The 14,818-nt window shown below is 38.7% G+C and overlaps 1 protein-coding gene across 4 annotated transcripts in view; it reads left to right on the top strand.

Annotated features, from left to right (window-relative positions):
- NRAP (nebulin related anchoring protein) overlaps positions 1-14,818 on the top strand; it is a gene marked incomplete at its 3' end in the record, with an annotated part of 80,734 nt that overhangs the window by 1,513 nt on the left and 64,403 nt on the right. For 2 of the 4 annotated variants that reach the window (XM_081956464.1, XM_081956463.1), the window contains exons 1-6: positions 1,399-1,558; positions 1,854-1,948; positions 4,618-4,705; positions 10,891-10,992; positions 12,712-12,816; positions 14,250-14,357. In XM_081956464.1, the coding sequence (XP_081812590.1) occupies positions 1,487-1,558; positions 1,854-1,948; positions 4,618-4,705; positions 10,891-10,992; positions 12,712-12,816; positions 14,250-14,357 (570 nt within the window). In that variant the 5' untranslated portion in view covers positions 1,399-1,486. Of the gene's footprint in view, positions 1-1,398; positions 1,559-1,853; positions 1,949-4,617; positions 4,706-10,890; positions 10,993-12,711; positions 12,817-14,249; positions 14,358-14,818 lie in introns of those variants that run through there. The other 2 variants (XM_081956466.1, XM_081956465.1) reach the window with 1 other exon arrangement.

Here is a 14,818-nt window from a genome sequence, read left to right as displayed (position 1 = left end):
AACATTGGGCACTATCTAATAAAATGAAATTCAATGGTGAAAAGAGTAAGGTTCTACATTTAGGCAACAAAAACGGAATGCACAGGTACAGTATAGGTGGTACCGTGCTCAATAGTAGTAACTGTGAGAGGGAACTTGGAGTTCTAGTGGACAACCATTTAAATATGAGCCAGCAGTGTGCAGCAGCAGCCAAAAAAGCCAACTGCATCAACAGAGGGATAGAATCAAGATCATGTGAAGTGTTAATACCATTTTATAATGCCTTGGTAAGGCCACACTTGGAATACTGCATTCAGTTTTGGTCACCATGATGTAGAAAAGATGTGGAGACTCTAGAAAGAATGCAGAGAAGAGCAACAAAGATGATCAGGGGACTGGAGACTAAAACATATGAAGAACGGTTGCAAGAACTAGGTATCTCTAGCTTAAGAGAAAGAAGGACTAGGGGAGACATGATAGCAGTGTTCCAATATCTCAGGGGTTGCCACAAAGAAGAGGGAGTCAAGCTATTCTCCAAGGCACCTGAGGACAGAACAAGAAGCAATGGGTGGAAACTAATCAAGGAGAGAAGCAACTTAGAACTGAGGAGAAACTTCCTGACAGTTAGAACGATTAATCAGTGGAACAGCTTGCCTCCAGAAGTTGTGAATGCCCCGACACTGGAAGTCTTTAAGAAGATGTTGGATAGCCATTTGTCTGGAATGGTATAGGGTTTCCTGCCTAGGCAGGGGGTTGGACTAGAAGACCTCCAAGGTCCCTTCCAACTCTACTATTGTATTATTGTATTGAAGCAAAAGTCACTTAACAAATGTCTTGTTTAGCAACAGTAATTATGGGCTCAATTGTGGTTGTAAAGTTAAGGACTAACTGTATTCCTGAAGACAAATAGATATTCAGTAAGACAACTTGAAAACTAGTTAAATCTTTCTTTCAGGCACTTCTGGAATTTCCAATCCCATTGTGTACTTTATGAAAAACAATAGGTATTGTTGATTTTTTTTTCACCTGCATAGGTCAGAGGGCAGGAGAAGAAAGAAAGCTTGGGAATTATTCCCTGCTCTGAAAATGCTTTGGCCTTTTGTGCTTTCCTTAATAGACTTAGTGAATACATAATAATCTGAAGATGATCTGAAATATATTTAGAAGGCAAACCTGGGACTCTGACAAATGAACATTGAACTCCCTACTTTATATATTCCCAATTAGATAGCCTTCATTTTCATATGACCATGATGCTTTTCTCGGACTTCACTCATCTATTTAGAGAAAGGCTTCTTTTAATTCTTGCATCTCTTTCCCTCTATGAACTCTTAACACAGTTGCCAAAATAACCCTCTTAGTAAGTGATAGCTTTAAAAACCAGACAACAGCTGAGTGCAGCTCAAAAGCACAGCGCAAACAGACTGGAGTATCTTTCTTAGGAAACAAGGTCTTTTTGTATATCACTGGACTCTCGGAATTTAAATTTTTTATATATAATTTCAATATGAATATTCAATCTTGTGCCAGGTGTGGCTATGGGGTCTATCCTGCTGAGAAGATTAATTGTATTGATCAGGTTAGTGGTTATTTACTAACTGCCATTATTATCAACGTTCTGATACTATTTGTCTATCTTGAAGAAATGACTTCAGCAACTTTTGCTTAAATAAATAAAATATACTTATCCTAAAGTATATTAATCAGTATAACTATTGGATGGCCAAGTTAGAATTGAATATTGGCTAAATTTGTTCCACTGCTTTGTGCGTTTGATTGTTAGACTGTCAGGAAAAAATAGTTATAAAATTTTAAACTAGATTTAGAAAATGGAAAACAAATAACTTTCATCCTATTTCTGTCTGCTTTTCTAGACCTGGCATAAAGCCTGTTTCCACTGTGAGGTTTGCAAGATGATGCTAACTGTAAATAATTTTGTTAGTCACCAGAAAAGGCCATATTGTCAAGTGTAAGTATTGTCAAGTGTCAATTTTGTTTTATAACATTTTATAAATTCTGATACTATTGAAATTTTGCTCAGATGATTTTCAGCTATTACTGGTTTAGACAGACAATAAGTGTATCCATATTGTGGGATAAACAAAACCTGTTCGTAGCATTTAAAATAATAAATACAGTATATTATTCATTAAAACTAAGTTCTGTTTAAAAGTACAGTTGAAGATATGATAATTTAAAAGACTAAGATAGAAAGTGAAATGCCTGATTAAATTTATATCCAGGGGGTACTTAGCAACTGTTTCTTAGTACCAAGCTGTTCTGATTTCTCCCACCTTCTAATCTCCAGATGTGTTGAGTTACAATTCACAGATTTACCAACCAGCCTGCTCAAAAGATAATGACAAGAGTTTTAGTTCAGCAGAATTACAACTGGTTATTAGATAAATACCAAGGTAGGCGTACTCTAAGAGATTCAGTTTATATAAAGCACACAACTTGAAACCCCAAGTTGTGTGCCCCTATCTGAAGTTTCAGAGCAGAATGGGACAACTCACCTTGGCAAAATCACAACGGTTAACTCGCCACGACCAATTCACCATGGCCAACTCAACCTGGGTAACTCGCTGTCGGAAAACTCAACATGTCCAATTCACTATGGGACAACTTGTTGGTTGTCGTAGACCCTTTTACCTAAAAGTCATTTCTAATAAAAGAGAAAAATGATTCCATGCATATCTGGAAGATGATTATATCACCTATGCCTTGTTTAGTTTAAATGTGATTGAAATAAACACAAAATTAAATTTCTTTTTCTCTTTGAATTTACCCATTTTGTTTTGCGCTACAGTTCTATTCTATTTGAAGACTTACTGGACTGTGTATCTTACCGCAGAAAAAATATGTTTCTTTAATTTAGAGCAGTTATTAGCAACATATGACTTTCCAGATTTTAAGTTCCTATTCCATCAAATGAAAAAAGTTAATACTTCTAGTGCTATGGTCTCATTATAAATCACCTAATAAATCAATCCAATTCTATGGGATTATTTAATTTGGAATCTAAATGACATTAGGAAGTGGACCATAACTGCCTAGAGTTATTGCCGTAGAGTGCAGTTAATGACAGGTAATAATGCTTCAGAATGATGCAATATTGTGCACATATTTTTATATTTTTTCTAAATTCAAGCTCACTGGTAAATATTTTTGAAAGTTCACATGCATAACTTTCAAAGTTTCATGTTTAGTCATGGATGACTATAATGTTATTGCTTTTTATAGCATTTTTCACTCAAAAATCAGCAGTTCCAGTGAGTATTTTCTGTTTCCTTTTTTTATAAGTCCCTCAGAACTGGAACAATTCTGTTTTCCTGACTTTACTTTCTTATTGACCCATATGATCAGTTTTGCACTGAAGGACACTAAAAGGGCAATATTTCATTAGCTTAATTTGGGAAAAGACCAAATGGGAAAACAAACCACCTTAGAGAAGTTAGGCAGAGTCCTAAACCCATGCCCGCTGCATATCAGGCACCATCGAGACTAATTGAATTAGAAAGCTCATAGCAAAAATTTGAGGACTTAGCCTTGATAGTGTACTCTTAATACAGACATCAGAAAACCACTAGGAATATATTATCATAGTTAGGTCCTTGAATGTCACAAAAAATAAGACAAAAACTCTGATTTAAGAGAGAAGAGAGGAGAAAAATCCGCATTTAAAATCTTATGTCTCTTTCTCTTCTCTTTACATTGCAATGGATTGGCAGCCACTTATTTCTCAGTAGGCCATATAGTTGACACTTGAGAATAGTTATTGTAATAGCTCAGCCTGATCTCAGGTCCTTGACTTCTGACCTCCACCTTAGCCACAGTGCAACAGTGCCATCATGAGAGGACATTTTCCTTGTTGTATGATGACACACGGAAAAAGGATGTTGGCAAAGTCAGAATATAAAAATAATTCCCTGGCCTACAATCAATGGCATTCTCACAAATTAGAACACCATTTATCAGTGACTTAAAAGAGATGCAATACAGACAGGATAGAGACTAGTATCAGAGCTAGCACATTTTTGTGCTATTTTGGTTTCATGATAACTAAAGGATGTCTGGACGATACTTTAACTCTAGTGAAAAAGGCCCAATATCTTGATTAATAGCAAAGACATACAGTGTTGTATTTGCCTAATAATATCAAATAAGTTCTTTATGCTTCAATAAAAGGTAAAAAAGGAATCCCTGCAGATTTTATTCCGCTACTTGTTGCCCACTACAGAGGGCAATGGTCATCTCTATTTCAAGGACATTGATTGAGTGCTGTCTGAAAACATTTCTCTGGTCATATGGCCAGCATGACACAGAGTGCTGTTATGTACTACTTCAGTGGGAAGGTAACAGCACTCCTTATGCTTTGGGACCCACCATGTATTAAAAAAGTTAAATATTTAGTGCCTGAAACATAATCATTACAATTTTTACATTTAAAATTATATATAACAATGTATAAATTATTGCCAAAGTTAAATGATAAACGTCCCCAGTTTTTCAAGTTGGAATTTGTTCAGTCATCAAATAAATGTCATGTGATAATACGAGTCTCTATTTAAAAGAATGCTATTCTTTTGGACATTATTGATAATAATTATCTAAAATTGTGCCTGCTTTCTTTCATAGACATAACCCCAGAAACAATACATTCACAAGTATTTTTGAGACACCAGTAAATATGAATGTGAAAAAGCAGTCTGAAGCAATAAGCGAGGTAAGATGTACAACGTGTATCACATTGTAGTGTTCAATTTTGTTTAAGTAACTATAGACATAACAATTTCACTTCTTCCACTAAAATGTATATTTGCTCTATTTCTCCAAGTTGCTAGCTAACTTAAAAAATGAATTATTATTTTTCTGTTGAATTTGACATGGACCCTGAGATATTCTATTTTAAGCAGAAATATAAAGTCAAAGGAGTTCTTCATAGTTTCAATGGAGAAACCTGGTGAGACTTTATGGAGGTTGCTAGATACCATTCCCCTTGTCAGTGGAAAAAAAATCCTTTAAAATATGTCCAAATACTTTTAATAAAAATTACTGTGCTACCAGTTACAGCTTTCCTAAATTTCTGGCTTTGGTTCTTTTTGTATCTCCTATGAGTTGCATTATTGAAACAGGAAATCCCTTACAATCCAATATATGTTTGCTTGGATATAAATTATTCTAGTTCATTGGACTTATTCCTGAGTAGGTTTGCAGATGTAATATGTATGATATGAATATGTATTTGATGTTTCTATTTCGTTTAAAGTATGATGGGCATTGTTGTTACAGCTTTATGACCCTCATTCTATATTGCTTTCCTGGATGAGTTCTTGAAATTTCTTATATATATATAGAAAAAAAAATCAAAATTATACTTCTGAATTATCCCCTCATAAAACCTACAAGAACAACAATTATATTTCTTTTAAACTGAGTATGAGATAACTGGTCAGGAATGAGTCAGGGATCAAAAGCAATATCTATTTCCGTTTGAAGGTCATGATAGGAGATCTTGTTACTTCCAGTAAATTGAGTGCTAGAAAAAACAGTGTTAGATAGGGCAATGAGAAGGCAGATTCAGGTTTAACGCAACAACAACTCTTTATTCAACAGTCAAGTATGTACAATCCAGCAACTGTTAGGTCTGACAGCTCTCCTTTTATAAGGAGCTGTTAGACCTCTCAACCAATCAGATTGAACCTCTGTTCTTGCCTAAACAGAGGACTGGAGTGAAAACCACAGCAGCTTGTGTGGGTATCTAACACCCCTCCCCTCTTAGTTGGAGTGTTCCAATTAGTGACATAGTCTTTTAGGTAGGCGGGTCTTTGCTTTACCCTGGCAGACCTGCGCAGTTCATTTTGAACTGGTGTTTTGAGCAGGTCGGATGGACCTGTGTGCTCTTCAGCTCCGCTTTGTGGAAGCTGCTGGAACTTACCCCAGGCCGCGGCTGAAGTCCTTTGAGTTTGTTCACTTGGGGCTCGCTGTGGGCTTGCAACAAACTCAGGTAAGTCTGCCAGATCTTTTGGAATTGAGAAGTCTGTGGAAGGAGTGAATGTTTGCTCCTTTTGGGTAGGGCCTTGGCCGGTTGGCGTCAGAGTTTCGTCTGGTGCTCTAAGATTGGAATGGGATAGGTGACCACGGAGTTGGTCAATGTGCCTCCTCCAATTTCTACCATCCTCCAGCTCTAGTAAGTAAGAGCGAGGTCCAGTGATGCCTATCACCATAGCAGGAATACACAAAGTCCCCCCTGCATAGTTGTGGGCGTATACTGAATGCCCTATGCTAAAGTTCCGAATCTTGCTAGTGGAGTCTGGGGGCAATGTGGCAGAGTAGTTTGAGTGAAGCCGGTCTAGGTGGGACCTTAGATGGTGACCCATTAGAAGTTCGGCAGGGCTTCTTCCGGTGGTGGCGCTAGGAGTAATATGTTGGATTAGTAAATAGTGATCAATCCGTGTTTGCCAATCACCCGAGCCCATTCTGGCGAGGGCTTCTTTTGCAGATCTCACCATTCTCTCCGCCTGACCATTGGAAGCCGGGTGGAATGGCGCGACCAGGGCATGCCGAATTCCCTGGCTAGCTAGATAGGTCTCGAATTGCATGGCCGTAAATTGGGGCCTGTTGTCTGAGACCAAGACGTCAGGCAGGCTGTGCATGGAGAAAAGTCTCCGTAGCACCTTGATGACCGCCTCTGCCGTGGTAGAGGTCATTAGGGCTACCTCTAACCATTTCAAATATGCGTCCACAACTATTAGAAATGTTTGGCCATGAACGGGGCCTGCAAAATCTATGTGCACCCTAGACCAGGGTGCCTGAGGGTGCTCCCACTCCTTAGCGGGCGTCTCTGGGGGAGTTGGTCTGGATTCCTGACACGGAGTGCAAATGGCCACCCACTCTTCTATCTTCCTGTCCATGTTAGGCCACCAGACGTAGCTCCTAGCCAATGCCTTCATCCTGACGATGCCAGGATGCCCCACATGCAATGCATCTAATACTGCTTGTCGCAGTTTGCTTGGAACAACCGCCCGGTCCCCCCACAGTAAGCAGCCCTTAAGAACCGACAGCTCGTCACGCTTTGCATAAAACATTTTAAATTCGGCCCCAACCGGCCCCTTGGGCCACCCTCTCCACACCCAGTTAAGCACATGCTTAATTACATTGTCCTTCGTGGAATAGCAGGCGACATCAGCAGAGGAGACAGGTCCAGAGTCCAAACAGTCAATCAATGGGACCGGAGCCTCAGGAGTGGGGTCAGCCAACAGTTCAGGTAGGGGACAGCGGCTCAAGGCGTCAGCGTGTCCCAGCATGGAGCCTGGGCAGTGTATGAGCTTGTATGTGTAGGCAGCCGGGAAAACAGTCCACCTAGTCATGCGTGGAGAAAGGGACACCAGGGTGGGTCGATCCCCAGCCAGCAGCCCCAGCAGCGGCTTGTGGTCCGTCACAAGTTCGAAATCGCGGCCGTAGAGGTACTCATGGAAGCGCTTGACTCCCGCTACAGCAGCCAAAACTTCTCTGTTCAGTTGGCTATAGTTCAGCAGGAGACAAGGTTCTCGAGTAGAAGGCGATGGGGGTTTCAGCACCTTTGGGCCTGCGGTGGCTGAGGACAGCGCCGACGCTGAAAGGGGAAGCGTCGCACGTCAAAACCAGCGGCAGAGTTTGGCTGTACTGGACCAGCAGGGAGTCGGCTGTGAGCAGGCATTTTAATCCGGCAAATGTGGCGGCCTCGCCTCGGCCCCAGGTCCATTTGGCATTTTTGGCTAGTAGTCGATGCAATGGTTCAGCGACGGTTGCTTTCTGTCTGAGAAAGACGCTGTAGAGGTTAAGGAGCCCAAGGAAAGCTTGCAACTCGGTCTGATTGCGAGGTGTAAGGGTGTCCTGGATTGCTTTAACTTTTTGGGATGTCGGGTGGATCCGAGAACCATCAATCATGTACCCTAGGAATTCTACTATGGGCACATTAATTTTACATTTTTCTTTTTTGAGGCGGAGGCCTTTTTCCCGAATTCTGGTCAAAACAGCCCTGACATGTTTTAAAAGTTGCGCTCATTTGCAGCTGATACCAAGATATCGTCGAAATAGGGGACGACTCCTGGTATCCCCTGCAAAAGCCGTCCCATGACGCTTAGGAACAGTCCAGGGGCGATACTAACTCCAAATTGTAGGCGGTGGAATTTGAATGCACCCCTATGCGTCACAATGGTTTGGGCCTCTGCTGTGGTGCCATCTACAGGCAACTGTTGGTATGCCTGCACCATATCTAATTTCGCAAAAAAATTTCCTGGCCTTAGCGAATGTAGTAGGTGCTGTACAATGGGCACAGGGTAGGAGCATGGTCGAGTGGTTCTAGGATCCCCTGGCTCACCAGTTTGTCAATTTCCCTATCAATTTTAGGGCGGAGGGCAAAAGGCACTCTCCTGGGCTTAAGCCTGATAGGCGCGATGTTGGGGTCCAAATTAAATGAGATTGGTGTCACCACATACTTACCAAGGCCGGAGCTGAAGACGTCCTCGAACTCCTTAAATATTGCCTTGGGGCCGCCGTTCACGATGGCGTTTATGCCGGTGACTTCCAAGCCCAGGGCTTCGAACCAGTCTAGCCCCAGGAGGCTTTGCAGCAGTGCGCTGGCCACGGTCACAGGAAGGTTGGTGGTGGTGCCCTTGAACTGGACTCGGAAGGTGCCCTGGTCCACGATGGGGACTCGGTTCCCCTGGTAGTCACGCAGCATGATGTCTGGCGTACGAAGCTGCTGCTTTTTGAGGCTTGGGATAGCCTGTTTTAGGGTTGACCAGGATATTATCATGAGTGACGATCCAGTGTCGACTTCAAGCTCACAAGGAGCGTCCTTGATGAGGACCGTGACTTTCAGCTTTTTTGGCCGCCTAGTGCGGACTTGTCCTATCGTGGTTTGATAGGTTATTAACGGTTCTCTCTGTGTGTACTCTCTCTGGGTGTACTCTCTCTGAGCTCTCTCCCTGGGTTCTCTCTCTGGGCGCCCTCCTCAGCCGCAATAGCCTAGGAAGAGGGTTTTCTTTCGGGAGTCTGGAACCCCCATGAGGTCGTTTGCCTCGAGGAAGCCTTCGAACCTCAGCATGTAGGATTCCCAGTGTTTGACCACTGGGTCATATGAAGTTGGTGGGGCGTGCATGGCCATTTTGTTCTAGTGCGATTTGATTTTGCCGCTTTAAAATGGCTGCTCAATGTCGCACCGATGCTCCGGGCTGGATTCACTTGCTGGATTGACTTGTTGCTCGTTCTTCGCCTTATCTGCCTCTCGATCCCACCTTCGTCACCAGTGTTAGATAGGGCAATGAGAAGGCAGACTCAGGTTTAACGCAACAACAACTCTATATTCAACAGTCAAGTATGTACAATCCAGCAACTGTTAGGTCTGACAACTCTCCTTTTATAGGGAGCTGTCTGACCTCTCAACCAATCAGATTGAACTTCTGTTCCCACCTAAACAGAGGACTGGAGTGAAAACCACAGCAGCTTGTGTGGGTATCTAACAAACAGAGATTACTTTTCCTTTCCTTTTGCCATATAGAAGATACCTTGCCCTATATAGTCATAAAATGAAGCTTCAGAGAAAATTCAAAGGAAGTTTATAAGAGTTGTTTCTTATAATTTCATTTTTACATGAAAAATTTAGTTTGGTAAGCATCCAACTTATTCAGTTTGGAAGGATTCTGTCATAGATACTACCAAAAGCTGCTGAGAAGTCCAAAAGAAAAAGCAACACAATTTTTTGCCTCAAGAAAGCTAGAAAAGCTAATTAAAGGACATCAATTTAATTTCAAGTCAAATACCTAGAGTTGATAGACAGCTATACATTTTAACTTTTTACCCAACTTTTTTGCAGTCTATAGTTATCTACTACTTGAGAATACAGAGTAATGTTTTCCAAGGAAAGCCTGAAAATAACTTATTTCAAAGTGCAAAATTAATGATCTTGAGAACTTAACTATCTGTTCCTTTCTTATAAGTCTGAACACACAAAGGTAGGCAAGGATTGAATGCAGTGGTGGTTGTCAAGACTTGTTGTAGACCCTTGTCCACTTTCTTGTAATTCACATGCAACATGTCAGAAATGATATAGGGTCTCCTGCTTGAGCAGAGGGTTGGACTAGATGACCTACAAGTCCATTCCAACTCTGTCATTCTGTTATTTAGATTTCACTTAATACAACTGAACAATAAGTTGTTATGGAAATCACTGCTGACCACATAAAAAAATCAAAATGTTTGATAGGATAAAAAGTGTAAAAAAATAATTCTTCTGGATACACATTTCCAATAGTAAATCAGATCTAGGATATGATCTGCTACATTTGTTCAGTGAATGATTCTTAAAGAGATTTCTGCAGATCATGGTAGCAATGATTTTTTAAAATTCCAAATAGAACAGCATTGGCATGCACATTGCAATTCCACAGAATCCTTCGCCTGAAAATCATTGGCACCAAATCTCAAATCATTTCTTAGCTTAGGCATTGAAATGGATAAATAGTGTGGGGTATATAATGTTTCTAGGATCAGATGCAAATATCACATGCTAGGAGATTTTGTGAAGAAGAGGATGGAATCTGGCCTCATACAGTACTGAGCATCCTATTTGGCAAATTTGGTCCTATTGTGAACTGTTTTATGTACATTTCCAAATTATGAGGTGGTATATTTTTAAATAAAATAATTAAAATATATTAAATATAATTTTCACTATCTTATACCTCTTTTCCAAACTTAAATCTTAAAATCTATGCTTTCTGATGCCTTTTTGAAATACACAATATAAACCGAAGAACTTGAAAATTCAAGTTCTAGTACACTAAGATAATTTATAGTTGCTTTATAGCTATTTATTTAATATAATGCCTTTTTTATTCGTTACAATTGAATATGGATTTTACGCAGGTTAAATATAGAGAAGAGGGTGAGAAATCCAAGTCTGTTTTTCACTGGGATGCAAAATCTAGAGACATGGAAACCACGCAGAAAATGCAACAAATAAGTCAGGTAAAAAACTGTTAAGTCATCAAGACTTAATATAGTAATCTTCAGCTCTTTACAATTTTCTTGTGCTGTTTGATTGATTAAGCCACCAGATAATTAGACCAGAAACCTGGCTGTTCAGGCTTCCCAATGGCACATCCTTTGTTACTATAATTGAGTTTCTAGCATGCCAATTCCCCCCATGTTTTCCAGCATTATGGGCTTTTCAAGAGAGCTGGGTCTTTGCATAATGTTTCCAAAATATGATAAACTGAGCTTGGTTATTTGTGCCTTGAGTAAGAAGCTGCCTTGCTCTTTTTTGAGTGTTATTCAGAGTCCATTGTCTGGCACTATATTGTCACTTTAACCACAAAACCAATATGGTTTTCTTGATAAGAAACTGAGTGGTTTACCATGTGCCAGTATGGATGTTACCTTTGCGGTTGTCACTGATCACCTTTTTTCTAGTATGGTTTTCTATTAATGCTGTCTGATATAGCTAGCAACTTGCTTTTGTTGGCTAGCTAAAATTACTTTCTAATCTTGGGTGACTCTCCTGTGTGCATATACAATATTTTGCAACCATTGCTCTCTTACCTATCATGATATGGAGTAACAAGACTTACGGATAGGGGACTGCCATTTAACAACATGTAATCTGTATATTTTACACAGTATGCATGCATATTAGAAACATTTAATTTGCTTTTATTATGTTTTAATTTACTTTAATTTATTAATTTATTTTTATTTGGCTCTCAGCATGAGTTTGTAATCATTCTTACTTGTATCATTGATATGCTGTAACTTTTATCCAACCCTGATTTGGTTTTTTTGAAGAATGAGCCATATATGACCATGTTTGAATTACTGGTGGCCTGATCTGAAGTTTTATGTTGATGTCAGGCAAAGCTTAGAATGGTAGCTATATACAATTATAGCTGCAAACAAAGCATTTATTTCTGAGCAGACATACAGAATTTCATGTTTATTTATACTTATGTCACATTCATATTCAGCTGTTTTGGTTAGATATTTATAATTTTATTTTAAAAATCGAAAAAAGGTAATTCTATCACATAACAAAAGTAATTGAGAGGGGAGATGAAACTCAAAATGATTTTTACTTGCAGGATAACTCCACTGACACTTCTTTGTGTAATACATAATATCACCAACAGCCAGCCACCTTTTTGCTTATGTGCTTATGTGAATTTAGACCATGGGGTTAATTTATATTTGATTTTGCATAACATAGATATATTTGAGCAAACTATTCTCTAGTTATGGCAAATGTCTCTTGTGAAGAAAAAAAAATTGGTGACTGAATTTTTAAAGTGAGACGCCATAGTTAGATTCATGAATATTAAAAACAAAATAGGAAACTGACTTGCAATTACATAATGTTGTAATTCTGGCAGATGTACTGGACAGAGGAGATTAGGATGTTACTTTATGGGTTTCTAGACTATAACCAGCTTGCTGAAATGTCCTGGAACTGAAATTAGAAACAGTTATATGTAATTCACTCTTCATGTTCAATGTGAACAAGACGAAAAGGGGAAATTTTCAATTCCTATGCAAAAGCAATAAGACCAGTGTAAAATAGATGTAAATCCATAAAATGGATATGTGCCTTTTATTTATAAATGCTACTTAGAAAACTAATTCATTTTTGGAAACCTAATAAAAATGGATATAATCTTTGTACTAATTTCTTATTATACATCTATTCTTTTTTAGAAAACCTACCATGATGTATGTAACGAAAGCAAATCCTGGTATAGAGAAACTATCCCACAGTTGGAAATGATCAAGATAGCACAAACACAGAGAAGTCTTAGTGATGTAAGTAAATATTATTTCTCATGAAGGCTTATTTCCCCAGCTAACTGACTTAAGGAAATATGTGGAAATAAAACGCTGTCCTTATTCTTCCTTTCACATACAGCCTTCACAGACTGTGTTCACTTTTAAAAAAATATTGGGGAATTACCTATACATTGCCAACAATGTATGAAGGGATATGGAACTGATAGAGAAAGAATTATTTAAAACTCAGTGATTGTATGTCTGTTTTTAAGAAATAATTTCTTCTCTATTAGCTTCTCCATCTTGTATTCATCTCATCAGAGAGCTTTTTAAAAGAGCAGGTGATTATAAAGAAGAAATAACTTTTTGTTTGTAATGTTCTTTTATTAAAATTATTTAGAATCCTGGTAATTATAACTAATTACACAGAGGTGATATTTAGATATGGCATGTAAATTCACAATTAATTGTCATCCGGTCTCCTGTCTTATTCCAGTGTAAATTTTATAATAATAAATAATTATGACATTTAGATTGCTGAATTTGGATGCGAAAATAATCCATATTGAAGTTTTTGCTATATCATAAAGTTCACTTCTTAATCTGAACGCTCAGTCTAACCTAAATGAAACGTTACAAATGAAATCAAATGGTTGTATTAAACTTGTGGAAAAAAGGCGCGATACAAATGAAAACAAGTAACATAAAATAATCTGGTAGAAATGGTAATTTAGAACATGAGAAATGGATAACTATTTTCAGTATTTTATTCCATGACTTTGGAAAAATCTTCTGATTAAGTTATAATAAAGACAAAAGAAGTAAAAAAATTCAAAAGCTCTGAATTCTGCTCTTCTTCCAATTAAAAAAAATATCACTTATGCTTATTACTCATTGCTTATGAGTATCATGCAGAATCCTTGAAGTTTTTATTCTTTCTTGTCAAGTGGAATGATGGAAAGAAATTTTGTAAAGGGAGTTGGCACTCTGTCCATCCCCAGGACAGCTCTCTGAAAACTAAGAAACTGGTAAAACAAAGATTATTTTTCTGTGGAGAAAAATGCATTCACCAAATGTATCCCGATAAAAGGATTATTTTAGACAATAGCTTCAAGGGCAGCTTCTAAGCTCAGTATTGGGCTTCTAAAGCCCAATAAAGATGCATTGATTAGAAAGTGCACACATATATACAAATGTATTTTGTTATTCTGAAACTTTGTTTCTATGTGTTCAAGTTAGCCGTAACTCTCTGCAACTGGACATAACATCTTTTTGGAAACATTTTCAGAAATGGTTTTACACACTTTCTAAGAGAGAATGACCAGTCCAAAGATAAGACTAGAAGTGGAATTCACAGTCTCCTGATTTCTAACCCATTGCAAATTGAGATGCCAATAAATCAATATTAGAGAAAATAATTTCATGGCCAAGTGTAAATGCATACATACATACATATCTGTTTTGTCTAGCTGAAGAATAACCAGGAATATGAGCAGCAAAACAGAAAAGGAAGCTTTCCAGTTTCTATGACTCCATCATATCAGATTGCCAAGAAGGCCACAGAGCTATCCAGTGATGTAAGTTCCTGACAATGAATTTGAGGAGAGAGAAATGAGATTTTAATTATTTATTTATTTAGGCCAGGGGTCGGCAACCTTAAACACTTAATGAGCCATTCGGACCTGTTTTCCACAGAAAAGAAAACTCTGGGAGCCACAAAACCCTTGGCCTCCCTGATTATTTCCTGAGTGGCCACAGAACGAGGATATGTAGTTGAATTAAATATTCTGTCTTCTTACGAAACTTTTTTTTTCTTGGATTTATCCATGGTTAGCCTACTAAGGGTTGAAAGGCTCAATAAACCACGTGCCAACAGGTTTCACTCATTGGCAGTTGAGGCACATATTTTGAGCAATAGAGAGCCACAGCAGAGGGATGAAAGAGCCACATGAGGCTCCAGAGCCATGGGTTGCTGACCCCTGATTTAGGCCATAGATTGTGGTATGATGATAGTGGTTGGGAATTCTTTAAGGATTAA

The sequence above is a fragment of the Natrix helvetica genome (assembly GCF_964273705.1).
Source record: "Natrix helvetica genome assembly, chromosome: 5".
Classification (NCBI taxonomy): Eukaryota; Metazoa; Chordata; class Lepidosauria; order Squamata; family Natricidae; genus Natrix; species Natrix helvetica.
Note: the sequence above shows the minus strand (reverse complement) of the source record. Positions and strands in the feature narration are given on the sequence as shown.